Raw genomic sequence first — 27,762 nt, 5'->3', positions numbered from 1 at the left:
CTCTCATGAATAAATATATAAAATCTTAAAAAAAAATAAATTAAAAAAAAACATAATGGTTTCATAATGAATTTATATCAATCAGCAATTTGTTTTCTTTTTTTTTTTTTTATGATAGTCACAGAGAGAGAGAGAGAGAGAGAGGCAGAGACACAGGCAGAGGGAGAAGCAGGCTCCATGCACCGGGAGCCTGATGTGGGATTCGACCCCGGGTCTCCAGGATCGCGCCCTGGGCCAAAGGCAAGCGCCAAACCACTGCGCCACCCAGGGATCCCAGCAATTTGTTTTCTAACCAAAAATGTGTCTCGAAGATACTGCCTTGTCAGTCCAGATCAGTTGAACTCTTTTGAACTGAACTGATGCTTAGTATTCCATTCTAGAGACAGTTTATTAAAATACCCTTCTACTGGGCAGTCCCAGTGGTGCAGTGGTTTAGCCGCCTGCAGCCCAGGGTGTGATCCTGGAGACCCGGGATCGAGTCCCACGTTGGGCTCCCTGCATGGAGCCTGCTTCTCCCTCTGCCTGTGTCTCTGCCTCTGTGTGTGTGTGTGTGTGTGTGTGTGTGTGTGTGTCTCTGTGAATGAATAAATAAAATCTTAAAAAAAAAATACCCTCCTACTTATGGATATTTAGGTGGTTTCCAATCTCTCACAGCTCCAATGCAACAGCCTACTAATTGATTTCCCTGCTTTTCCCTGATGGAAGATTCCTGCTCTCCTTCCCTCTGTTTTCAGCACAGCAACCAGAATTATACCATTAAAAGCAGAGAGCTAATCAATGCAAAAAACCCTCAGCCTCCCAGTTCATTCAGAGTAAAAATCAAAGTCCTCACAGTGGCCCAGTTGGTTTGCCAGAATATCTCCTGACATTCTCTTCCTTGTCTAGTTGTTCTAGCCACTGACTTCCTAGGTATTTCTAAAACATGCCGGCTATGCTCCTATCTTTTCACTTGCTTCTTCCTCTGCCTAGAATACTCTTCCTTTAGATATCTATAATGGCTCACTCTTTACCTTCTGGAGATCTTTGTCCAAATGTCCCTGAACTACCCTACTTAAAATGACAAACCCCCTTCACAAGAATAAGGCCAAAATAGCGATGGCTGAAAATGTGGGTAGAGTGGACCAGATGTGTCTGTGCTTCCTTTCAGCTCTAAAAGGCTGCTTTGGTGATTTCAGCCCTTGCAGTCATCCATTCATGAAGAATGGGAACTTGAGACTCAGACTAGAATGTAATCAATGCAGAAGGGATGACAGGAAATGAATTCCTTGGGTCAGGCTTACCCCTTGGAACGACTTGGGAAGCTCTTGCACACATCCTGGCTCGCAGGCACTGCCTCATTCACTCACTCACCCACTGGGCATCTTCTACTTATTAGGTCCTGGATGGGGCACAGCTCTGATGCCCTTGCTCTCCTAATATAAAGCAATCTCTTTAGCTCCACCCCCACCTGAGCATGGCTACTCTGTGGTCCTGCAGGTCCCTAGTGGTTAGGTGCTGTGTCTGCTGAAAGTGGGCGGCCACAGTGCAGGCTGACCCTGCCCTTCTTTTCTCTCTGTCCAGCCCCTGCCTTCCTCCTCTCATTGCCATCCACCCTTGGGGCCTGGAGAGCAAAGGCTTTGCATTTCCACCTAATACACTACATCATTTATTTACCTTATTTAGAGTCTGCCTTCCCCAGTAGAATCTAGAATCAGGTTCTCAAGGACAGAGATTTTGTCTTTTTCATCCCAACATTTAGTATAGTGACTGACACATGGTAGGTGCTCGATTCATGTGATAGTGACTGTGCCTCTGTGCTTCTATGTGAAAGTTGATGATTGTGTCTCTTGGAATTAAACCTAGAAGTCCTAGATCACAGGGCACACGTGTTTGACATTTTAATAGATGTTGCTAACTTGCCCTCTAAAGCAGCCAAACCCATTTGTTCTTTTACCTTGCAAATCCTTGATACCATTAAACTTTTAATTTTGGACAATCTGACGGGTGAAAACGGTGCCTTCTTGCTTATACTTTGAATTTAACTTAAATTTCAGTATTACTAGTTGAGGCCAACCACCCTTGCATGTCTTTTTTTTTTTTAATTTGAAGATCCAATTAGCTTTATTAAGGGATTCCTGAATTGGGGAGCATCCTATCTAGCAAGCAGAGGGGAGTGCCCCTTTGTGTTATCTTTAATGGCCAATTTTATTTCTTCTTCTAAGAAGTGCCCATATTCTCCATTTTTTTGCTATTGAGGTTTGGTCCTTTTCTTACTGATTCTTGGGGTTTTTTTTTTGTTGCTGTTCATTTATATATATTGAGTTCTAATTCTTTGTTATATGTGTTGGAAATATTTCATCCTTCAGTCTTGTTTTTCTTTTGTCAAACAGAATTTTAAAATGTTGGTCAGTGTTTACCTTTATGTCTTAGTTTATCCCTTTTGTCTTAACATAAGATTTTCCTACCCCAACATCGAAAACATATTCTTTTAAACTTTTAAAAATTTTGATTTTTCCCCTATCTTTAGGCTGTTTTTTTTTTTTTTTTTTTAAGATTTTGTTTATTTATTCATGAGAGACACAGAAAGAGAGGGAGGCAGAGACACAGGCAGAGGGAGAAGCAGGCTCCATGCAGGAAGCCTGATGAGGGACTTGATGCTGGGATTCCCCAGACCACAACCGGAGTCAAAACCAACCAGGTGTCCCTATCTTTAGGGTTTTAATTCATCTGAAATTTGTTTTTGTAAATGGTATGGGATAAAAATCTAATATAATATTTTCCCCAAATGAAAAGCAAATGTCCTAACTCCATTATTTGTTTGTTTCCATCTGATTTGAAATTCTACTCAGCATTTACTAAATTCTGAAATACATGAGTTTGTTTCTGGACTCTTAAGCTTTTCTAATTGATCTTCTGTTGTTTTAAAAGAATTCTTATGGCAATATTCTGCTTTAAAGAACCTTGTGAAAACTTCACAAACACATTTACATGAGCATATATATGCATATACGTATCACAAACCTGCCATTCAGCTTCAACGCTTAACATTTTGTGGCTAATCTTGTTTCACTCGTTTCATCTATACTCCCACCTATTTCCCGAGACCCCGCACTATCCGGATCATTCTGAAGCAAATTCTAGAGTCATTTCATTCCTACCATTTCTATATGTATCTCTACAAATAGGAAGGAGTATTAAAACAAAAACAAAACCACTCTTGCTGTTTATGTTTTGAAGAAACGAGATCTGTTGTTCTGTAGAGTTTTCCTTTCTGGATTTTCCCTATTATATCCCCATGGAGTCAATTAACCATACTTTAAACATAACTATAATTTACAAATATGTTAATGTTCATGAGAGCTTATGTATGGCAGTCACCTGCCTCCCCCATTATTTTTCAAAATTCAGATGCCACTTCTTGTGTTTTCTTCTATATAAATTTTAGAATCAACTTGGCAAGTTCCATGACAAAACCTTGGCGAATTTCCTTGTAATTGCCTTGAACTCTTCATACGGAAAATTAACAGCTTTACAATACTGGATCTCCCCATCCACTAATAAAGCATATAATCTCCTTTACGTATTTTTGTAGTTATTCAACCAAGTTTTACAGTTTTAAATTTTCAGATAAAGGCCTTAAGCTTATTTTCTTAAACGTTGTAATTTTTATTGCAGCGATCTTTCCCCTCTTGTAGCTGCTATTATTTTCTAAGTAATTATTGATGATGTATAGGACCAGAAGTCCCTAATTCAAGTTCCGCTTCCTCCATTTATTGATTTTAGACTATTCACTCAACTTCTCTGAACCTTTTGTTTTCTCTTCTAAAATACGAGGACGATAAAACAAGGGACGTAAATGGAATTAAAAGGGAAGGACCAACCAATCATAAGCCGCGGCTTTAAGCCAGTCCTTACCGGAGAATGGGCTCAATAAGGACTTGGGAGAGACTCCTTCACGTTTGGGAGAAGAGATGAGGGCGAGTCTATGTTGTATACAGGGGACTCTATGCTAAAACGAAGCGAATTCCTATGACCAAGACACCATGCACTACAGTAGGGAGAATAATAAATTTTTCTTTCGTGAAGGTTTTGGGGAAATCCAGGTGCGCGTCGTTCTGTTACCTGAAGCGACTCTTCCTCTCTCCAGTTGGTATTACCTCTCCCGAATAATTTGGAGTCGAGCATTCTGGGCTTTGTAGTAATTTCCTTATTAGAGTTCTTCCAAAGGGTTCACGCAAGTTGCACGAGACTACATTTCCCAGGAGCATGCCGGGGCGGTTGTTTGCTTGTGTCGCATCCCAACTTCCGGCGTCCTTGCGATCCTCTGGGCCAATCGGGAGGCTAAGGATTGCCGGTTCCCTCACTCTGATTGGTGGATTCAACTAGGGAGCCTGGGTTCAAATTTTCAACGGTACTGAATGAGTCCCGCCGCGGGTCTTCCGGGCGCTTGGTTGTCAGAGCTGTGGCGAGGTGAGCCTTGGGGAGAAACGGGGAGCGGCTGGGACGCAGCCTGCCCTTTCTCTGATTTTCGAACGGCCGGAGGTCTCCCCCAAGCCCGTAGCGCCTCCAGGCGCCTCTCGGCCCGGGCTTCTGAGGCGGTCTTGGTGTGTGGGCGCCTCCCAGGCCAGGCGGAGAGGGAGCCGGCCTTCGGACTACCCTTCTCTTGGTGACAGGATTTTTCCGTGAAGTGTGTCCGGACCGAGGCTGGCAGGCTGTGTCTGCAGGTAGAGGCCGAGGCCGGCCGTGGGAAATAGGGGGAAGTAGGGGTTGTGGGAGGCTCTACGCTCTTAACGGTAACGATCATTGTTACCGCGCACAGATGAAATGAGCGTTCGTGGACTAAGCACTCTGCGTGCAGACGTTTTCTTAATTATCTCACCAAGGCAGTGAAGCAGGAGCTATTCTTAGCTCCACTTTATGCAGGAGGGAGCTGAGGCCCACAATCTAGATTTTCAAGCAATGGGTGAAACGGTAGCCCCGCCCTCAAGAAGTGTGGCTTTGGTGGAGGAAAACAGATGTGGTCACAACTACATTTAAAAACTATTGTATAAGATAGAAAGGTAATAGATACGGAGTGAGAACATAATTAATTGCGGGACTTGAATTCCAATTGGAGTTGTCTTTCTATTTGGGATTTAAAATTCATCCTGTTTTATTCATATCCGTTTAGCCCTCCCCCTTTGATTATTGCCTAATTATTCTAAAATTACTGCCTAATTTTCTCTCCTAGAGCATTTGTAGACTGAGGAGGAAAGGAAAAGCGTGAACCAGACTTATAATAAGGTAGGATTCTTTTGCCCCCTTTTTCTTGACGTAGGGTTTCTTTGTCTCACATACAGTTTTCTAGTAGTTAAGTACCAAGGGCTTGCCCTAATCATAATCAGCCCAGCCCTGCTTAGGACCAGACAGCGTTGAGTGCTCTGCGGATTTCGAGCTGAGGTTATCGCTTTATGTTCTCCCAGGTTCATTCAGCTTTACTTGGTCTTGACATCCTATGGCCTATCTTCATATTTGTCTCACTCATTACATGTCAGAATTTTTTTTTTTTTGAAGATTTTATTTATTTATTCATGAGAGACACAGAGAGAGGCAGAGACACAGGCAGAGGGAGAAGCAGGCTCCACTCAGGGAGCCCGATGCAGGACTCAATCCTGGGTCTCCAGGATCACCCCCTGGGTGGAAGGCGGTGCTAAACCACTGAGCCACCCAGGCTGCCCTACATGTCAGAATTTGAACTATTTACTGCTATAGTAAGGATACCCTTGCATTGTGGCCTCAGTGTGTCATACCCCCTGCCAAGCAACCCCTATATCACTCTTGGTTGTTTTGGCTGTTGGGCGTGTTAGGTCAGGGTTAAGTTGCCACTCTCAGGATAAAAATTATTGTGGCTCCCAACTCACTTAACTAATTAACCGACTTTTGAGAGGATGTACTGTGTGCTCAGATTGGTTTTACATACTATGGATATTCAGATGTACGATGTTCTCATGGGTTTTCTGGTATGCTTGAGGACAAAACACTGATTCAAATTGACAAGTGACAATCTGAACAAGACACGATAGCATTGGAGTCCCCTAGTGTTATGTATTGCAGCTGCCCTGGCAGTGTAGAGGTAAGGGAGATCAATGATCTTTAAAATAGGCAAGGATGTCTTTGTGAAGCAGATGGAACACAAACTGGCTCTTAATAAGCAGACTTTGGTTAGACAAGAACTAGAACAGTCTTGGTGCACAGAAATTGTCCACTTACTATCTGCTGAATTGGATAGGCAGGAAGATATCTAAATTCACTACAAAATTGTAGGTATGAAAAACGGTGTATTCAGCTAGGTTGGTAAATCTGTTTAAACTTTAAAACTTGAAATAAAATACGGTTGTTTTGGCCAGCCTTATGCTTAAGTCTGTGTATTCCAAGCTTAATAAAGTTAACTTATCCTACATTTGCAATTAAGCTTCTTTACGAGACAGGATTATGTGGGAAAGTCCTTCATGTTTTATTTAGGTGCCATGAGGTATTCAGAGTTCTTCTATATCCCCTACCTATTTTTTTCTTCAGTCTTTCTCCCTAATTCTTTTTGAATTGCTGGGGAAGGAAGGAAGAGAGGAGAGATCTAAACACTCTTTGGCAAACTGAATTTTCTTTGCAATGAGTAAAGTTAGGAAATAGAATTGACTACTGGGAGATTTAAGAGCCCATATAATTTTGTGGATAGGTCCATATTTGAGACAGAGACCTAGATGGAGATCAGTGGTTCAAGGTACTTGGTTAAAAGTATAGATGGGGGCACCTGGGTGGCTCAGTGGTTGAGCATCTTGCCTTTGGCTCAGGGCATGATCCCAGGGTCCTGGGATAGAGTCCCACAGAAGGCTCCCTGCATGGGGCCTGCTTCTTCTGCCTGTGTCTCTGCCTCTCTCTCTGTGTCTCTCATGAATAAACAAAATCTTAAAAAAAAAAAAAAAGTATAGATAACTGGGAGGGGTTCTGGTTTTGTTTGCATAGAGAAATTTGGGGGGGGGATTAATGTTGAGTGAGAAAGGGGCTTTGGAAATTTTTAAAGAATACTATTTCTACTTTTTTTTTTTTTTTAAGATTTATTTATTTAATTATTTGATAGCATAAACAAGAGGAGTGGCAGGCAGAGGGAAGGAAGAAGCAGGCTTCCTGCTGAGCAGAGAGCCCAATGTGGGGCTCTATCCCAGGACCTTGGGATCACGACCTCAGCTGAAGGCAAATGCTCAGATGACTGAGCCACCCAGGCGCCTCAATATTTCTACTTTTAATTTTTTTAATAAAAAAATAGTAAGTTTTTTTTTTTTTTTCTTTCCATTCTAATGTTTGAATAGGATAGAAGTGCACAGTATCACCCCTTGGTGTCAGTGTTCCTAAACTGCAGATTTTGGAAAGATGGTTTTAAAGTGGGAGTATATGATCTCAAAGACACCCTGAGACAGCAAATATATACTAAAAAAACTTAAGCTGAAACAACAGTTAAGGGTATTGTTAAGGATAGACTTATGCTATTTAGACCTTAGCTCTCAGAAGCACTCTTTGGTTTTGAAAGTAGGTATTCTTGGTGTTTTGTAGCGCTTTTGTATTCTCTGTTAACCATTTTTACTAGAGAATGTAAACCTGTTATATCACCTTTCTGTTTCTTCCAGGTTCTTGATAAAAAATACTTGCTAGACTACAGTATTTCAGAAGAGAGGTGAAAGAGTATATTGCAACTCTGAATCAAGCCTGTAGGAAGGTGGATTGACTGGCATTAAGCCACAGGTAAGGCTGTGTCCACAGTAAGTTATATCAAAAAGGAATAAGAGAAACATTAATATATTACCATCAAAAATGGTTAGCTTTAATGTGTCTTCAAAAGTAACATATTTTGGGAAGAAAAAAAAAAAAGGTGAGGGGTGCCTAGGTGACTCATTCAGTTAAGCATCTGCCTTTGGCTCAAGTCATGATCCTATTGTCCTGGGATTGAGCCTCATGTTGGACTCCCTGCTCAGTGAGGAGTTTGCTTCTCTCCCTCCCTTTGACCCTCCCCCTTGCTCATGTTTTCTCTCAAATAAATAAATAATTTTTAAAAAGATTTTATTTATTTAATCTATTTCTTTGACAGAGAGAAAGCACAAGTAGGTGGGGGGCAGGCAGAAGGAGAGGGAGAAGCAGGCTCCCTGCTGAGCAGAGAGCCCAATGAGGGGCTTGATCTCAGGACCCTGGGATCATGACCTGAGCTGAAGGCAGATGCTTAACCAATGGAGCCACCCAGGCACTCTGTAAATTAAGTTTAAAAAAATTCCAACAATAAACTAGAAATAACATATTTTGAAGGAAATTTATTTAATACAGAAAAGCAAAAGAAAGACTCTCACTCACTATCTTACCTCTCAGATAAACTATTGCTAACAGTTTGATAGGTTTCTTTCTGATTCTTTTCTGTGTGCTGTGTTTGGTTTTAAAAAGTCATACACTGGGACGCCTGGGTGGCTCAGTGGTTTGGCGCATGCCTTCGGCCCAGGGCGTAATCCTGGGGTCCCAGGATCAAGTCCCACATTGGGCTCCCTGCATGGAGCCTGCTTCTCCCTCCACCTATGTCTCTGCCTCTCTCTCTCTCTCTCTGTCTCTCTTTCTGTCTCTTATGAATAAATAAATAAAATTTTTTTAAAAATTAAAAAAATAAAAAGTCATACACTAAAAACTTTCATTATTTTTTTTCGACTTCATAATTAGGTTATGAACAGTTTTTCATGTCATTAAGTTTTGCTACAACATAATTTTAATGGCTATGTGGTATTCCATTATATGGTTTTTTTTTTAACTTCTTTTTTTTTCCCCCAAAGATTTTATTTATTCATTTGACAAAGAGAATGAGAGAGAGTGCGTGGGCTGGCACAAGGGGAGTGGCAAGCAGAGGGAGAGGGAGAAGTAGACGCCTTGCTGAGCCGGGAGCCCTGGGATCGTGGCCTGAGCCAAAGGCAGATGCCTAACTGACTGAGCCACCCAGGCAGTCCCCCCATTATATGGTTCTGCCATAGTATTTCATATAGTGAAATCGTTAGTTTAAAAAAAATGCATATTTTTAAGACTTTGGTACATAACACCAAATTGTCTCATAGGAAAATTTTGCTGATTTACATACCTACTTAATAGTGTATATTCACACAGGCACAAATTTATATTTTAAAAATATGTGATACATTCACATGGTACAAATCGAAATAGTATAAAAAGGTTTATACTTAGAAATCTTTTAACCCTGCCACAGTCTACCTCACTTTTTGGCATCCCATAGGTAATCACTTTTTGAGGTTCTTGGGTATCTGTGTATCTACATCCCAAGAAGGATACCTTTTGAAGAATGTAAATCTTTACAAGACTGAGTGAGTATTCACGAGAATTGTAACTTCCTGCAGCCCCACTGTCAACCCTTACAAACTCTTTCAGCTTCTTACTCTTGAAACAGCAGAACACTTTGATATTCTACAAAGATATCCTGATATTCTACAAAGATTTTTTTTAGTATTCTACAAAGATCTGTATCATTATTTGGTTTGAAGGTAAATTACATCATTGATTTTTATTCAGGTCCTATTAGTTGTATAAGAGTGGTTTAGGGTTTATAGAGTTCTATGGATTAATTAAATAAAGCAGAACTGAGTTTGTAACCCATAACTCACAAGTTTGGGAGAGAGATGATGAAAAATATATGTGCTTGAGGTTTCTGGACAGTGATGAATTACAACAAGTGTCCATGTGTCCTGTGCTGACTTCTGAATGCTTGGACAGTGAGGGATTGTCATTGGATTTTAAATTGACCCAATTTTGGAAGCTTCATGGATCTGTTTCTGTAAACAGATCCAATTTCAATGTAGAAGTTAGCAAACATAAATGTGGAAACACGAAGTCCATTAACTTCCTTCAGACTTAGTTTCTGACTTTGATTAACAGTTAAAATTGCATGCTGGATTATGTTGCCATTTATTGGCTCCTGCTAATCCTTTATGTACAAAAAAAAAATGTAGGTGTTTTCTGCTTGGGTAGGATGAAAATAACTCAACTCTATTTAACTTGTGTTTCGGTAACAGGATCTCTTATCCCTTGTGAAAGTAGGAGAGGGTGTGCCTGGGGAAATGGCACTATTTGGATGGGACTGTTTAACTAATACACTTCTAATGAGTCTTGACTTACTCTCTCTTACCCTGTTTATTATATTACCAGTTGTTTAACTCATGATTTTTCTCCCAATAGAAGTAGGTATAATGCAGCTCACAAGGTGGATAGTGAAGTGCCTGAGAGCATCTGTCACACCAAAGTCTTTGTTTTGTTTAGGAGCTGCTAGTCTACTATTTCAACCTTGCTTAGAATGCACCCTTTTGCAGTTTTCCCCCACCTCCTCTGAACTTGCACCTTTTGATTTATAGATGTTGTCAAGGCTAGTTATTTTTGGTTTGAGAGTGAAGAGGGACAGGACAAGATGGAGGTTAATTTCAGATGAATGTGGAAACAAGTTACATTGCTTCTTTTTCAATCTTCTTCAGTTATGTGCTTTTCCTAAATTTGTTTCCCCTTTCCATTTATCTCTTAGAAAAAATCAGTATTCATCCTTAGCTTGTAGAACTCTGCAGGATTGCCTGTATCTTGTTTTTTATGCATATCTTTTTTCTTTTTCTTCTTTAAATAATTTTTGATTTGAGTATAGTTGACACACAATGCTACATTAGTTTCAGTTTACAATATAGTGATTCAACATCTCTATAGGTTATGCTGTGCTCAACGCTGTCTGTATCTTCTATGCATCACTTCCACCAGGTACCCTTCTCTGACCCTCCTGATCCCCGTCTCTGCATTTCCGTAGTGATCTTGGTTTTTCCCCTGCTGTAGCATTGATCACCCTGTATCACAATTGTCTGTATTCTCCACTCAAATATGAGTTTCTTGAAGGAAGAGATTATATGTATCCTTTAGTCTTTGCTTTCTGGAAACAAAAATGAACTATATGATATGATGATGGCACTTAAGAGACAGTTCTAAAAGGAACCTAAGTAGTTCATAATATGAGCGAGACTTATTTCTCAGTTCTATTGTAGGATTACTGGTCTGAAAGAGCTTTTCTTCATTCAGAATGTTTCTAGTTTTTCAGGGGTCTAGAGCTGTGGTAGATTCAGATAATTTTGAAATGTGAAGCTGATTCTCTTGCTTGGCAGTCTGATTTGTTTAGAGGAATGTGGTTGACGCATGTGTCTTCTTTCTTTCTTTCTTTCTTTCTTTCTTTCTTTCTTTTTCTTCTTTCTTTTCTTTCCTTTTTTTTTTTTTTTTCCAGTGAGACCTGTTGACAGAAATTCAATCTTGATTAAGGGGTGCAGGAAGGTATCCAGTTCCCATCATGCCTGGGGCTTTCTCATTTAAACAGTTGGCCCAGGCCCTGGCCTGTTCCATTCCCAATAGGCCTGTGCTTTTTAATTTTTGAAGGTTTCATATCTTAACTTTATTTGGGAGAAACAGCACAGTAAAACTGGCATAACCCAGTTACCCAAAAGTAGTTACTTTTGGTTTTGTTCATGTACTTGTACTATCACCTTTTATTGTACAGTCAAGACTTCTCAGTGGAGATATATGTATTTTGTTTATTTGTTCCCTTTTTGGGGATGTTGGGGAGGTGGGGATGGTCTCCTGAGTTGGTCATACTAGACCAAAGATAGCTTAAAAGAAGTTTTTTAAAAAAGAGATCATGTTAGAAAAATAGTATTTTGGTTTTAAAATTTCACCTAAATAAAGACTAGGCATATTTAGGTTTAAACCCCTTGCCTTTCGACTCCCATCAATCAAATGCACTCCTAGACCTCAGAGGACATCCCTCCTTCTGATTGCTTAAATACCCTCTTCATTGTCTCTTACTCTAGAGTATCCACTGAGAGGTTCAGATAGATTTCCTTCTGAAATAAAGCAAAAATTTTACATGCACAAGTACAAACTAAGAATAAGAGAAATTACAGGGTACTGTTTTACTTTATGGGATGGTTCAGCTCAGAGCTTTCCCAGTGTTTTTAGAATAAGATTCTTAATTTACCAGTATTCTTTTATGAACAGCTTGTCAGGGTTGCTTAGTTTTGTGTAAAGCAGAGTTAATTTTTGTATTTGTCTGATAGATTAGTATGGTTTGGTTACCTACCTCCTCTTTGAAGTAATGTTATAGAAAACCTGTACATTATAGTGACTCTAGATTTTGGAATCTCACAGACCTGGTCTTAAAACCAACGCTGCTACATTACTAGTGGGTAATCTTGGAGTAGCTTAATTACTCTGAGCCTGTTTATTTGTAAAATGGTGATTATGATATTGTATATTCTTGTGTTTTTGTTTTTGTTTTTTAAGATTTTATTTATTTATTCATGAGAGACACAGAGAGAGAGAGAGAGATGCAGAGACACAGGCAGAGGCATAAGCAGGCCCCATGCAGGGAGCCTGATGTGGGACTTGATCCCAGGTCTCCAGGATCACACCTTGGGCTGCAGGCGGTGCTAAACCACTGATATTGTATATTCTTAATGCAGTTTAAATGAGATGATTTATGTCAAGTACCTGGTAAAGTCCTCGGCCTGTAGTAAATAGTATTTGGAAGTTATTATCTACAACTGGTTTTATCCCTTATTCCTTGACATTTCATATTGATCTACATAAATATCTATTTTTAAATAAATATGGGAAGAAATTAAAAAAAATATATAAAAACACAAAGGGATCCCTGGGTGGCGCAGCGGTTTGGCGCCTGCCTTTGGCCTGGGGCGCGATCCTGGAGACCCGGTATCGAGTCCCACGTCGGGCTCCCGGTGCATGGAGCCTGCTTCTCTCTCTGCCTGTGTCTCTGCCTCTCTCTCTCTCTCTGTGTGACCATCATAAATAAATAAAAATTAAAAAACAAAAAACAAAAAACACACACACACAAAGGGGTGTCTGTCTGGCTTAGTTGGTAAAGTGCATGGCTCCTGATCTCGGGGTTGTGAGTTCAAGCCACATGTATGTGGTATAGAGATCACCTAAAAAAAAAAAAAAAAGTAAATATGAGAGGTAGTGGATAAGGGCCTATGAGTTCAAATGCTGGCTCTGCTACTTCTTAGTTGTGTGGCCATGAATAAGTAGTAAATTTCTCCTTGCCTCAATTTCCTCATCTGTAAAATGAAGATAATAGGACTTAACCTCATAGGACTGTTGGAGGATTTAGTGAGTTAATACATGTAAAACACTGTGAACAGTGTCTGGCATGTCATAAGTACTCAGTAATTAATAGCACTTTTTTTTTAGCTTTTTTTTTTTTTTTCAAGCTTGTATACTTTTTATTAAGTCAATACCCAGGAGCATTTCATTTTTATACAGAAACATTAAAAAAAGAAAGAATGGTAACAGTTGGATAAGTGAAGTTAGTAACCAATTTATAGACCACTTAAATAGGAAACCTTATTTCCAAAAAACAAGAGGTTTAACAATTATTGCTGGATTACCAAGAGTACTTAATAAAAATTCCAGAAAGCCCAGTGATTTGTGGACTGTAAACACCAACTTAGGGGGAAATAAGTACTGGAAGTTCTTAAAACTGAAAAGGTATGTATTTATATAATAAAATGTATCCAAAGAGTATTAAAGTTCATATAGTGAAAAGTCTTCCCCTGACCCAGAACTCCTAGCTCTTTTTCCAGACCCAAATCCTGTTAGCCCTTTTATGTCTCCTTTCACAATAGTCTTATGTACGTACAAAGATATATATGTATATATTACCCCTTTGCTTCTTTTTAACATGAATGGGAGTATGCACTTTTATATTTTGCTTTTCTTAATAGCTCTTGGAGCTCATTGTGTACATATCACATATGCAAAATTACCTAATATTAAAGTTACTTAATATTTTGTATGATTGTGCCATAATTTATTCAACCAGTCTTCTCTTGGTGGAATTTTGGCTTTTAGTTTTTTGGCTTTTGTGAATGATGCTATAGTACTTTTTCATTTGGCAAGATCTATAAAAAAAAAAAAAATGCAGTTGCCCTCCAAAGAGGGTAGCTGTGTAGCTCCATAATTAAAAAAAGAGAGAGAGAGTGTGATGGGTTAAATTTGAAAGCTTTCCAGGTGGTTTTCAGTAGCATGCTTTGGTGGAAATCATGATTTTTAGGAAGCTTAAGTGGGGTTGTTGCATTTATTACATTCCTGCCTTTTCCCTCCCCCAACTTTAGTAGTCTTCATTACATTCCTGCCTGGGAAGTGTTCCCAGTGACCTGGGTTAGGCATTAAGATCATGGGAATCCAAGATTTTCCCATGTCTTCCAGCATGTTTGTTCACAAGAACAGGAAAACTTCTTCCTTGCAGCAGGGGAATTTTAACCACTATCAGTCACTGGGAAATCTTTCAGTAAGGGCCTTTTGAATACAAATGTGGTCAAGGAGAAGAGAGATACCAGTAGGTCAAAAGGCAGTGATAATATCTTATAGTAGTGGGAGCCCTGGGTGGCTTGGCGGTTCAGCACCTGCCTTCAGCCCAGGGCGTGATCCTGGAGTCCCGGGATTGAGTCCCACATTGGGCTCCTTGCATGGAGCCTGCTTCTCCCTCTGCCTGTGTCTCTGCCTCTCTCTCTGTGTCTCTTATGAATAAATAAATAAAATCTTTAAAAAAAATCTTACAGTAGTGTATTTTATAGCACTTGAAATGCTTTCTCATTTGTTTATGGGAAGTAGGTAGGCAGAAAGGTAGAGTGACTTACCTGTTGTCATATATGTCTAGTAAGTACCAGAGATAGGTCTAGAATCCTGGACTTCTATGTTAGTTGGGATTGTTTGGGGCTATAAGTGACAGAAAATGTGTCTATAGTGACTTATACAAAAAGAGTATTATTGTTTGGAGGTAGGTGGTTAATGATCCTTGATCAATGTTCAGTAGCTCAGCATCGTTGAGGCCAACATTATTTTCTTGGCCATCCACTTATGTGCATGATAGCTGCTATATTCTAGCCATTGCATTTGCTTTTAAGGCAAGAAGAAGGGTCAAAGGAGAGGGCAGGAACAGGGTTGTGGTTGTATTAGGAAAGTTTTCCTGTGAATCCCTCAGCAGATTCTTTCTTTGTTCTCATTGGCCAGAACTGTTCATGGCTACTCCCAAGTCTGGAAGGTGGTGATCAAGGTGATGACTTTCGTTATAAGAGTAGGTGATTAATACTCTTGCTCTCCACTGAGCAGGGAGCCCAACGCAGGGCTTGATCCCAGGACACTGAAGATCATGACCTGAGCTGAAGGAGACACTTAACCAACTGAGCCATCCAGGTGCCTCTCCAGCAATTCCATTTTTAAGAATTTATCTTAAGGATAGAATTATGGTTGTGTACAGAAATTGAGCTACAAGGATATTCTTCTAGTGGTATCTTTAAAGTGAAAATATTGGGAAATGCCTAAAAATAGGGGATAAATAAATTACGGTACAGCCATCAATTGTTGAAATATCTATATGTATTGACATGGAAAAAGCTCACAATATGTGAAGCAGATTCATAGATAAGTCTGTATATACAGAAAAAGAATGAGAAACAGACTGGAATACTGTGGCATTGTAGATTATTATTTTTGTAAGAGTTTTTTTGGTGATCTAATTTCTTTGATGAGAATGTATTTTTATAATAAAATAATGCTTAAAGAAAGATACTTAATTTAATAAATGTGTATGCAAGTGATTACTGGTATCTACTTCTGTTCCAAGATACAGAATACTTTAAGTACATGTTGTTCTCTGGATGAAGACAAGTGGCTCATTGGGTTTCATAGGGGAACTATTTGCCAGTCAGTGTGTCCTTCAGGCTGTTTTTCAGACTACTTCCAGATATTTTCTTAACCATAGAGACCTAGAGTGGGGGCTGACTTTAAACCTACACAGGTTTCTTTTTTTTTTTCCCCCACACAGGTTTCTACAGGACAGTGAGAACTTTGTACAGGAGAGTAGGGATGAACCCATATGTTTGACTTGTTCCTTTGACATGTGCCTTTTATGTTTTTTTGTTTTTTGTGGGTTTTTTTTTTTTTTTTTTTTTTGAGATTTTATTTTTAGCAGTCTCTCCAACCTACTTGGGCTTGAACCTACAAGAGTTACGTGCTCTACCTACTTAGCCAGCCAGGCACCTTCTTTTATATATTTCTTAAGGTCTTTCTCTTCATGCCCAGGAATAGTATTTTTATGAAAATATTTCTAAAGAAAGAAAATCTGTAGTTGGCAAAATGTACCAAGCTCTTACTTGAGATAAGATACTGTTCTAAGCACCTTGATGGATGAGGTATACACAAGTGAGTAAAATCAGTCCTTGGCTTCAGGAACTTGACAGCCTGCTAGAAGAGGCATTTGCATAGTTAACTAATATAAAATTGGATGATTTTATTTTAACTATGGCTTTGGAGAGGCAAGAATTAGTATGATAGGTGGAAATTGGCAAAATTTGTAGAGAATTGGATTAGACTTTGAATGATGAGTAAGATTTTTGTTAGTAGGTATAGAACTTAATGGTTTGTTTCAGAAATTAGGTTATTCAGAGCAGAGAGAGTGTAAATTGGATGGGAGAGGCTAGAAGTGAGAAAAAGGTAGACTGAGGGAAAATAAAAGAATGACTGTAAAACACTTGATATGGTGCCTACCTGACATGTTGTAGGTACTCACCAAACTTTGCCTCTTTTTAATTCCAATATATTTATCGCAAGGAGTGTCTTCAAGTTACTAAAAAAGAAAAGCTGACTTTGGGGCTCCTGGCTGGCTCAGTTGGTAAAGCATATAACTTTTAAAGAAGATTTTAAATTCAATTAAGTAACATGTAATGTATTATTAGTTTCAGAGGTTGAGATTAATGATTCATCAATCTTAAAAAAACCCACACTGTTCATTACATCACATGCCCTCCTTAATGTCCATCAGCCAGGTACCCTATCCCCCCTCGCTTCTCCAGCAACCTTCAGTTTGTTTCCTATGATTGAATCTCTTATGGTTTGTCTCCCTCTCTGATTTCATCTTGTTTTATTTTTTTCCTATGATTCTCTTTTGTTTCTTAAATTCCATATATGAGTGAGATCATATAATTGTCAACAATATGAAGTGGAGCATTTTTTCATGTATCTGTTTCTATGTCTTCTTTGATGAAATGTCTGTTCATGTCTTCTGCCCATTTCTGGATTGGATTATTTGTAGTTTGGGTGTTTAGTTTGATAAGTTCTTTAAAGATTTGGATACTAGCCCTTTATAGAATAAGAGATTTGCAAATATCTTCTCCCATTCTGTTGGTTGTCTTTTGGTTTCGTCAACTGTTTCTTTTGCTGTGCAAAAGCTTTTTATCTTGATGAGGTCCCAAGTAGTTCATTTTTACCTTCATTTCCCTTGCCTTTGGAGATGTATCTGTATCTAGCAAGAAGTTGCTGTAGCTGAGGTCACAGAGGTTGCTGCCTGTGTTCTCTTCTAGGATTTTGATGGATTCCTGTCTCACATTAGGTCTTTCATCCATTTTGAGTCTATTTTTGTGTATGGTGTAAGGTAATGGTCCAGTTTCATTCTTCTGCATGTGACAGCCCAATTTTCCCAACACCATTTGTTGAAGAGACTTTTTTCCATTGGATGTTCTTTCCTGCTTTGTTGAAGATTAGTTGACCATAAAGTTGAGGGTCCATCTCAGGAGTTTCTCTATTCTGTTCCATTGATTATGTGTTTTTGTGCCAGAACCATACTGTTTTTTGATGATTATAGCTTTGGTAATAGAGCCTGAAGCATACGACTTTTGATCTTGTAATTGAGTTCGAGCCTCACATTGGGTGTAGACATTGCTTAAAAATTGAAAAAAAAAATCTTTAAAAAAGAAAAAAAAGAAAAATTAACTTTTAGTTTGTTTTGAAAAGTAAGATGTGTTGTCCAGGTCATTTTTAGAATGTAAATGTGGTAGTAAAAGCAAAGTAATTGCTGAGGAATCAGTATATTAGATTAATGTGCAACCAATTTCTTTCATTAAAAGGTGATCTTTTGAAAAACGTGACACGACAACTGGGAAAAACCTGCTCTTCTGTACCAAGGCAGGGGACAATGTCACAAGTTAAAACTTCCTATTCCTATGATGCTCCCACGGACTTTATCAATTTTACCTCTTTGGATGATGAGGAAGATGCCCAAAACATAGATTCTTGGTTTGGTAAGTGCTTGCTTTCTCTGGCCATTTTAAGGGTTAATGGCTTGCTTTGTTCTGAGTACCTTTCAAAAAATAGAAGGTAATGCAAGAAAATAACTAAAATATAATGCTTTTTTACACTAAGATACTTTATCATCCATGATATGATAGAAATAATTGAAATGCCCAATGTTTTAAAGATGGACTATCCAGTACAAATCAATGTTATTTTTGCAGTTAAGAATGATAAGTACTCAATCTGTTGGGATATATGGGAAAATCCAGATGAAGCAAAGTTAAGTGAAACTTTAGGACTCAAAACATGTCTGTAGTGTTGGCAGCCACATAAAAACTTGCTCTACTGTCCTCGGGCACAGAATATAATATATAACTAGGATATTGACATTGATGTAATCCACCTATCTTACTCAGATTTCCACAGTTTCACTTGTACTCATTGATGTAGTAAGTTCTATGTAGGTCATCTGCGTAGGTTTGTGTATCTACTTCCACTGTCAAGATATTGAACAGTTCTAACATCACAAGGATTCTTGTATTGCTTTTTTATAACTACAGTTATCTGCCTCTTACTTCCCTTCATCAATTCATAGTTAGCTAGAGGGATTATGCTACTCAAAACCCAGTCCCCAGAGATAGGATTGCCTGATGTTGGGTCATAACATATAGTTTGACACAAACTCTGATACCAGGCCAACAACAAATAAGGATGTGGTTATGTTTTCATATTACTTTGTAATAATATGGTGAGACCACTGATATGTCAGGCTAATAGTTGCTAGGGTCTCTTCATTTTATTCTTTCTCGTGTCCTTATCCTCTATATTAAAAAAAAATCAGTATGTGATGGAAGAAAAAAATGAATCGATTGCAGCGGCACTTATTGCTTATAAGGTAGTGTTCAAATGTGATGGTACATGCCATTTTCTTGCAAAAGGCCTTTTATGGTATGTAGTGGAGATCCTGAGAGGAAGGATCTGTTGGAAGTGGTGTTAAGGAAGGGTGGAGAAGAGGGCCAACTGTCCTGTGTCTTTGCTTTACTGAAATCCTGAGGAAAAGTGTGGGTTGTCTATTTCTAAGTTTCTTTAAAAACAAAATAGGAAATATTATTATATCATAATATAATATCTGTGCATATCATACAATACTATCATAATACAATGATACTATTAAATATAGTGTGGAAGAAAATAATTAGTCCCATTCTTCTTTCAAAACCATCTTAGTTCTATTATTTTCTATTCTCTTCCAAATACATCTTTTTACACAGTTGCAGTCAGAATATGCATGCAGAGTGTTATTGCTGGGGCTCACCATGTTCCTGAAACTTCTATCTTTGGTAGGCTGTTGGCAGAAGCTAATGTTTGGGCATAGCAGAACCTAAGATAAAATTCCTTGAGAGAGCCTAGCTGTGTTCCATTGTTACACACCCACCTCCTGCCACTCCGTTGAAGAAGAACCTCAACTCAAATAGACCATAAGATGTCCCTTGTAAGCCCTGCAAATCTTTTTTTTTTAAAGATTTTATTTATCCATTCATGATAGTCACACACACAGAGAAAGAGAGGCAGAGACACAGGCAGAGGGATAAGCAGGCTCCATGCAGGGAGCCCAACGTGGGATTCAATCCCGGGTCACCAGGATCGCGCCCTGGGCCAAAGGCAGGCGCTAAACCGCTGCGCCACCCAGGGATCCCCAAGCCCTGCAAATCTTAATAGCTACGGTTTTCTTTAAGAGGAACATGATGTTTTAGGCCAGTTCATGCTTGTATGGTCCAAATGTGTATCAAGCCAAGATAAGTAGCTATTCACAATGCAGAGTCTGCACTTCTCCTTTACTATGATACATTGTTTAGTGTTGCTAGTGTTTTGGTGATAGTTTTGCTAGTTTTTACAGTCTATCTCTGACTTATAATGTGTACTCATTTCCTTTTGATCACTAGACCTTTGTTTGTAATTGCCAAATGATTTAGAAGTATACTAGTAGGGGGGTTTAGGGCCTAATTTAAGTGCATGGCACTGATTTATTTTGCTTCCATGCTGATTGTTTAAATGATGATGCTTTTACCTTTTCACAGAAGAGAAGGCCAATTTGGAGAATAAGTTTTCTGGGAAGAATGGCATAGCAGGGCTTTTTCAGGACAAAACTCCTCTGAGGAAGCCTAATCCTCAGCAAGCTATTGTCACACCTTTGAGACCAGGTAAGAAAGATCATCTTAGAGAAAAGCTCCTTGGGGACACCTGGGTGGCTCAGCGGTTGAGCATCTGCCTTTGGCTTAAGGTGTTATCCCAGGGTCCTCGGATCAAGTCCCACATCGGGTTCCTTGTGGGAAGCCTGCTTCTCCCCTCTGCCTGTCTCTGCCTCTCTCTCTGTCTCTCATGAATAAATAAATAAAATCCTTAAAAAAAAATAGAAAAAAAACTCCTTGGTAGAATGGTGGAACACTGTATTAAGAGCCTGAGGGATCGGGGAAATTACCTAAATGCTGTATCCTTTGGTTTATTATTGGTGAAGTGAGCTAATTTATTTCATGGTGAATGTAACACTAATAATGCACTACACTTTTTAAAAAAAAAAATCTCTTGGAACTTAAGCTAACGTAGACTTTTATTGCCAGAGGTGTAACTGTTTTCTTTTTATGACAAGATTTAACAAACCTGAGTCTGACTAGGAACAAAAGAGCAGGAGAGAAGAATGTATTCCTTGCCACTGTACAACAATTCTTTGAGTCATGTATTTGATTTTAAAAGATAATTGACATTTACACTGGTGGTTACTAATCGGAATATTGTCTATTTCATCAGAAGAAAAGCATTTTTAAAGAGATCATACATCCTTAAAAGTGATTTTTTGAAATAATAGCTATATTTAGATATAATTCACCTGTACAAATCACCTAAAGCGTACATTTCAGTGTTTTTTTTTTTTATAGTATGTTGATAGAGTAGTTGTCCAATCATCACCACAATCAATTTAGAATATTTGAAAATTACTCTTAACAGATAAATCTGAAACTGGCTTCAATTAGACCATCAACTAGAGGAGCCATACCAGGAAATAGCTGTATTTTTAGTGAACTTTTCTAATTTACAAAGTCTAAGCTGCTAGGATGACTTTCAAATAATTCATGAGCACAGATGACATCTGTTGAATTTGGGATCAGGACAAGGACCCTGAACTTTTGCATCCATTATCTTTCTTACAGAAGGGATTAGAACTGTATGGCATGCTTGGAACACGTGTGGCCTGAGTGCTCTCTCAGGTGAATTTCATTACTTCATTAGGTGTGGCAGATTCTCTGCTCTTGTGCTCTTCTTGAATTGAAAGAATATTAGGTAATACTACCTAATTTATTTGGACTACTCTCCATTTAAGACTGTTTTGTCAACAGTGTGCCCCAAAGCAAGAGACTTCTGCTGGGTCTGTTATGTGCCAAGACCATGTACCTTGCTTACATTCATGTGCCTTAAGTCCCATAGTCTGTGTTTTTTCATATTACATGTTCTCACCTGTCTATTAGTGCTGTTCCCTCTGCATTTTAATATAACTGAAAAGTTTCTACTTATCATCCAAGGTCCAGCTCAAATACCCTTTTTTTCTCTGATTCCCCTGATTTGTGTTCTCAAAGTTCTTTTCATACTTCTATTTTAATTTTAATTTCCTATTGTGTTGCTAATACAAGGACATAAAATTAATTTTTATATACTGATCTTTTATCCTGCTACCTTCTAAACTCACTTATTAGTTTTAGTAGGTTTTTTTTTTTTTATAGATTCTTTAAGATTTCTATTATTTTTTAAGATTTTATTTATTTGAGAGAGAGAGAGAGAACACAAACTGGAGAGGAGTGGGAGAGAAAGAAGCAGACTCCTGGTTGAGCAGGAAGCCGGGGGGTAGGTGGAGGGGGCCTCGATACCAGGACCCTGGGATCATGACCTGAGCCAAAGGCAGATGCTTAACCAACTGAGCTACCCAGGTGCCCCTAGATTCCATCAGATTTCCTTTTTTTTTTTTAATAGGTAATTTTTTTTTTAAGATTTTATTTATTTATTCATAGACAGACAGAGAGAGAGGCAGAGACACAGGCAGAGGGAGAACCAGGCTCCATGCAGGGAGCCCGATGTGGGACTCGATCCTGGGTCTCCAGGATCACACCCCAGGCTACAGGTGGCGCCAAACTGCTGTGCCACCGGGGCTGCCCTCCATCAGATTTCTAAATAGATGATCATGTCATCTGTAAATACGCCTTTTATTTCTTTTTCTTGCATATTGTACTGGCTAGAAGGATATTGGATAGGAGTGGAAAGGGTAGACATACCGATTGTTGCATTTAGGCTTTCACCATTAAGTATGATATGATGGGTTAGTTGGGGTGCCTGGGTGACTTAGTCAGTTGAGCATCTGACTCTTGATTTTGGCTCAGGTCATAATCTCAGGGTGTTGGGATTTAGCCTTGCATCAGGCTCTGCACTCAGCCCATCTGACATTTTCTTTGTAGAAAGAATCTTTGTAGAAAAGTTTTTTAACTACAAATTCAGTTTCTTAACAGATACAGGTTATCTCTTCTTGAAAGAGGGTTGGTAGTTTGTATTTCTACTAGTTCGAAGTTATTTAAATGTTATTTAGAAATGTGTTATTTAATTTCCAAATATATGGTGGGGGCAGTTCTCGAAATAGTCTCTATTATTGATTTCTTGAGGGATTTAATTCCATTGCAGTTAAAGAATATTACTTTTGAATGTGTGACTTGAATCCTTTTGAATGTATTGTTTCATGGCCCAGAATGTGGTCTGTCTTGGTAGATGTTCTGTGTGTACTTAAAAGGGAATGTGTATTCTGCTGTCATTTTGGGTGGAGAATTACATAATGTCAGTTGAGTCAAGTTGGTTGATAGTGTTGCTCAAGTCTTCTATTTCCTTTCTTCTATTTCCTTTCTTCTACTGATCTTCTATCTAAGTGTACTATCCATTATTGAAAATGGAGATACTGAAATCTTCAATTATATTGTTGAATTGTCTACTTCTCCCTTTAATTTTTTCAGTTTTTCCTTCATGTATCTGTGGCTTTGTATATATATAACATATATGTAATATATATACATGCATACATATATGTATATATGCATACATGTTTGTAATTGTTATGTCCTCTTGATGAGTTGACTGCAACATATTTTTGTTGATAAAGTTTTATTGGAATACAGCCATACACATTTGCTAATGTTATTTATGACTATTATATTCTTACTGATTATTCTGTCAATTTATTCCATAAACTAGAGAGACAGATTGAAATTTCAGGCTATGCTTATGGTTTTATCTATTTCTTGTACTTTTTGCTTTGTGTATTTTGAAGCTCTGTTATTAGGTACATAAATATTTAGGTTGTTATGGCATTTTGAGGGATTGACCATTTTATCATTTTGAAAGGATCATTTTATCTCTGGTAATATTCATTGCTCTGAAATCTGCATTGTCTGATGTTAATATATCCATTCCAGCTTTCTTTTGATTAGTTTTAGCATGGTGTGTCTTTATATTTTACGTGCATTTATTTTGTAGACAGTATATAGTATATTTTTTTAAGATTTTATTTTTAAGTAATTTCTACACCCAACATGGGACTCAGACTTACAACCTTGAGATCAAGAGTCATAATGCTCTATTGACTGAGCCAGCCAGGCACCCCTGTTAAATTTTTATATTACATTTTAAAAAATTTTATCATCTCTGCTTTTAAATGGGGTAAGTGCCTCTATTGTAGCCTTGACATAATACACTATCGTTTTTTTGTTTCTTTTACTCTCCTCCAGAAAAAAAGCTTCTTTAGGGAATGAGCCAAATGATTGTTCTTTGGAATAAACAATGCATGAAATGTGTTTTCATAGCCTGATTTTTCTTTCCTGTTACTTGATTGGAGTTTTTTTCTTTCATCAAGGCTCAGTTCATAAGCTATTTCAACAAATGCTGTTTCTTCCATGAAGCCTTTACTTGGTGGTTCTTTTCTCTTTATTCTTTTTTTTTTTTTTTTTTTCTGTTTCCTTATTCTAATAGTGCTTTTTTCCCTTCTGTTCCACAATGACCATGCTAACATCAGCAGAACTTATGATAAAATATCTCCTTCCCCTTCCCGCCTGTATAATCCCTTTTTTCAAATGCTACGTCTTTTAACTCTTAGTGTTTTTAATTTCTGGAGGGGAGAAAAACTGGTGGTTATACCCATAATGCCTGATAATATAATTATATCAGCATTAAAAGTCAGAGATCCTTTTCTCTGTGGTGTCAACTTAGGCTGGCAGATAGACCTTAGATCCTACATTTCAGCTTCTACCAAAGTAGATTTTATAAATTGGTCTTCTGTATAAGATGTCACTGGACTTCTAGGCAGTGATTCCACTGCCTAGAAGGGATATATATATACACGCACGCAGTTTTCAGTCTAGTGTTAAGTCCTATTTATATGTATATATATGTTTCTCATCTCCAACTTATTTCCTTGGGATTTGAGTGCTAACTAGTTTTTGTTCTCCCACAGTTGAAAACACTTACTACAAAGAGGCAGAAAAAGAAAATCTGGTGGAACAGTCCATTCCATCAAATATTTGTTCTTCCCTGGAAGTCAAGGGAACCACCTCAAAAAATACTCCAGTGCAGCCTCAGAGGTAAGACTGTTTCAAGGCTCAAAGTGATGATTATATTAATGATGTTCAACGAATAATTGTTAGACTATGTGTCCTATACTACATTAGACTCTTATATTACCTCATTAAATCTTCATAACATTTATGAATTGTAGATAGTATGGGTTGCAACTTACTGGTGTGACTATATGATAGATATGACAGATATTTTTTCCTGTTTATAGGTAATAATTAATTTCATAAGGGCAAGCATTGTATATTCTTACCATGCTTAACAGTGTCTGGAGGAGCAGAAGCTGAATAAATACTTGAATGAATGGATGGATGGGTGGATGGGTTAAGAAGCAAGTCTTGGCACTGGTGGTCTTAAAACATTCAATGTCTTTGTTGCATTTGCATCAGTATCTTTTTTTTTTTTTTCTTTTTTTTTAAGAGAGAGAGAGAAGGGGGTCGGGCCGAGAGAGAACCTGGCTCCACACCGCATGGAGACCCATGCAGAGCTCAGTCTCACAACTCTGAGATCATGACTTGAGCCAAAGTCAAGAGTTGAATGCCCAACTAACTGAGCCATGTAGATGCCCCTATTGCTTTATACTTTGATGTTACCTAGAATATCCTCAAAGAAGAGGCATGACAAGTGATATTATTTATATACAGATAATAACATATTTTGTTGCTCAAAAGTGATGAAATTAACCTTTGTAAAGCCTCATGCTGGCATAGGGTATTGCCTTTTGAGGATAGTATCATACAAGCTTATCCTTATCTTTTTTGGTAAAGAAGCCCATTTTATGGTTTTTTAAAATTTATTTTATTATTATTATTATTATTTTTAAAGATTCATTTTAGTTGAGAGAGAGAGTGAGCGTGCGAGTGGGGGAAGAGGAGAGACTCTCAAGCAGATTCTATGCTGAGTGCGGAGCCAGACACCAGGCTTGATCTCCGAATCATGAGATCATGACCTGAGCCCAAATCAAGTGTTGGACACTTAACCAAATGAACTACCCAGGTATCCCAAGTGAAGAAGCCCATTTTAATCAAAGAATTCTATAAAATCTCAACCAACCATATAGCACACGAGTCTTAAGAGATTGCTACTGGTTGATTCTGTGGTTTCTGTTCCATGTTCATTTGTTTGTCTGTTTATTTATTTATTTTAAAGATTTTATTTATTTATTCATGACAGACACAGAGAGAGAGAGACAGGCAGAGACACAGGCAGAGGGAGAAGCAGACTCCATGCAGGGAGCCTAACATGGGACTCGATCCCGGGTCTCCAGGATCACGCCCTGGGCTGAAGGTGATGCTAAACTGCTGAGCCACTGGGGCTGCCCGTGTTCTGTGTTTAGATTGTGAAGTGAAGCCTACAGAAAAGGGACCTAGTGTCCTATAGATTTCTTCAGAATTTGGGATAATGTTAATGTCTTCATTTCTCCATTTTATATATAATTACCTTTCATCCTGACTGAATTTTTTTTTTTTTTTTTGGACTGAATTCTGAATGGATTTTGGAAGTGATGGTTTAACAGGAATTCAGCTGCCCTCAGAGTTAGACAATCTGGATGGTTTATTGCTTTGTTTCATTTATACAGCAGGTACTTCTACCACTCAAAATCTCAGCTTATTGAGAATAACCATATCCCTCAGGCTTCTTGTCATAAAGGGCCAAATGGGATGGTACGTGACAGTACAGTAAATGATAATGCATTGTGAAAATGCATAATAAGAGGTAAAACATTAGTGCCATTAATTTCAGATCTCCGAGTTATCTGAGTCCAGAGTTGCCTGATCTGGAAAGGAATGGCAGATAGTGGGCAGCCCGGGGGGCTCAATGGTTTAGTGCTGCCTTTGGCCCAGGGTGTGATCCCAGAGACCCAGGATTGAGTCCCATGTCGGGCTCCCTGCATGGAGCCTGCTTCTCCCTCTCCCTGTGTCTCTGCCTCTCTCTCTCTCTCTCTCTCTCTCTCTCTCTGTGTTTCTCACGAATAAATAAATAAAATCTTAAAAAAAAAAAAAAGATGGCAGATGGGTTAGGAAGGTGTAGATAGTCATACAAATTCCTTCCTACTATTTTATTGTCACATGGTTTCACTGGGTAGGCTGAAAGATGGCCAAAACTTCTTCTTTTTTTTTTTTTTTAATAATTTTTATTTACTTATGATAGTCACAGAGAGAGAGAGAGAGAGAGAGAGGCAGAGACATAGGCAGAGGAAGAAGCCGGCTCCATGCACTGGGAGCCCGACGGTGGGACTCGATCCCGGGTCTCCAGGATCGCGCCCTGGGCCAAAGGCAGGCGCCAAACCGCTGCGCCACCCAGGGATCCCGGCCAAAACTTCTTTGACACAAAATAGTTAAGAGTCAGTAAGGCCTTAGTTTGTAATAATAATTTTTCCATGGAGGTATTGCTTTATCACAAACATATGTTTTAATTTTTGATATCTTATCCCTTAGCCATTTTTCCCTAAAGACACCCAGCTATTCTTCTCTTGACTTTATAACATCACTGTATGTTAAATTTAAGTAATGGCCCAAAATAGTCCTGTATTCATATGCTTTGTCTTCTTTCTTTCTAATTTTTATGATTCCCAGTTCATTTTTAAAAGTTAACTAATTTTGCTGGATAATAATTTGCATATTGTAAATATAAAGTCTGATCAGTTTTGACAATACATATCACCATGCAACCATAAATCTTACAATCAAAATATATAGAACATTTCCGTCACTTCAGAAAGTTCTCTCGTTCTTTAATAATAAATAATAATAATAATAATTAAATTATTAAATTTATTTATAATATATATAATAAATAATTATTAAATTATTAAATTTATTAAATTAAATTAAAAATTAAATTATTAAATTATTAAATTAAAAAATAAATAATAATAATAAATGGAATTATACAGTACTCTTTTATATCTGACATCTAACTTAGCATGTGTTTTTGAGATTCATACTTGTCATT

General features: G+C 38.2%; 1 protein-coding gene across 4 annotated transcripts in view; it reads left to right on the top strand.

Annotated features, from left to right (window-relative positions):
* Nucleotides 1–4,377: 4,377 nt before the first annotated feature.
* Nucleotides 4,378–27,762, top strand: part of TPX2 (TPX2 microtubule nucleation factor) — a 64,615-nt gene continuing 41,230 nt past the window's right edge. For 2 of the 4 annotated variants that reach the window (XM_041732168.1, XM_041732165.1), the window contains exons 1-6: nt 4,378–4,449; nt 5,210–5,262; nt 7,638–7,752; nt 17,988–18,161; nt 20,232–20,354; nt 24,689–24,815. In XM_041732168.1, the coding sequence (XP_041588102.1) occupies nt 18,056–18,161; nt 20,232–20,354; nt 24,689–24,815 (356 nt within the window). In that variant the 5' untranslated portion in view covers nt 4,378–4,449; nt 5,210–5,262; nt 7,638–7,752; nt 17,988–18,055. The other 2 variants (XM_041732167.1, XM_041732166.1) reach the window with 2 other exon arrangements.

The sequence above is a fragment of the Vulpes lagopus genome, chromosome 18, assembly GCF_018345385.1.
Source record: "Vulpes lagopus strain Blue_001 chromosome 18, ASM1834538v1, whole genome shotgun sequence".
Lineage (NCBI taxonomy): Eukaryota > Metazoa > Chordata > Mammalia > Carnivora > Canidae > Vulpes > Vulpes lagopus.
The sequence above is the reverse complement of the archived record's forward strand: the minus strand, read 5'-3'. Positions and strand labels throughout refer to the sequence as shown.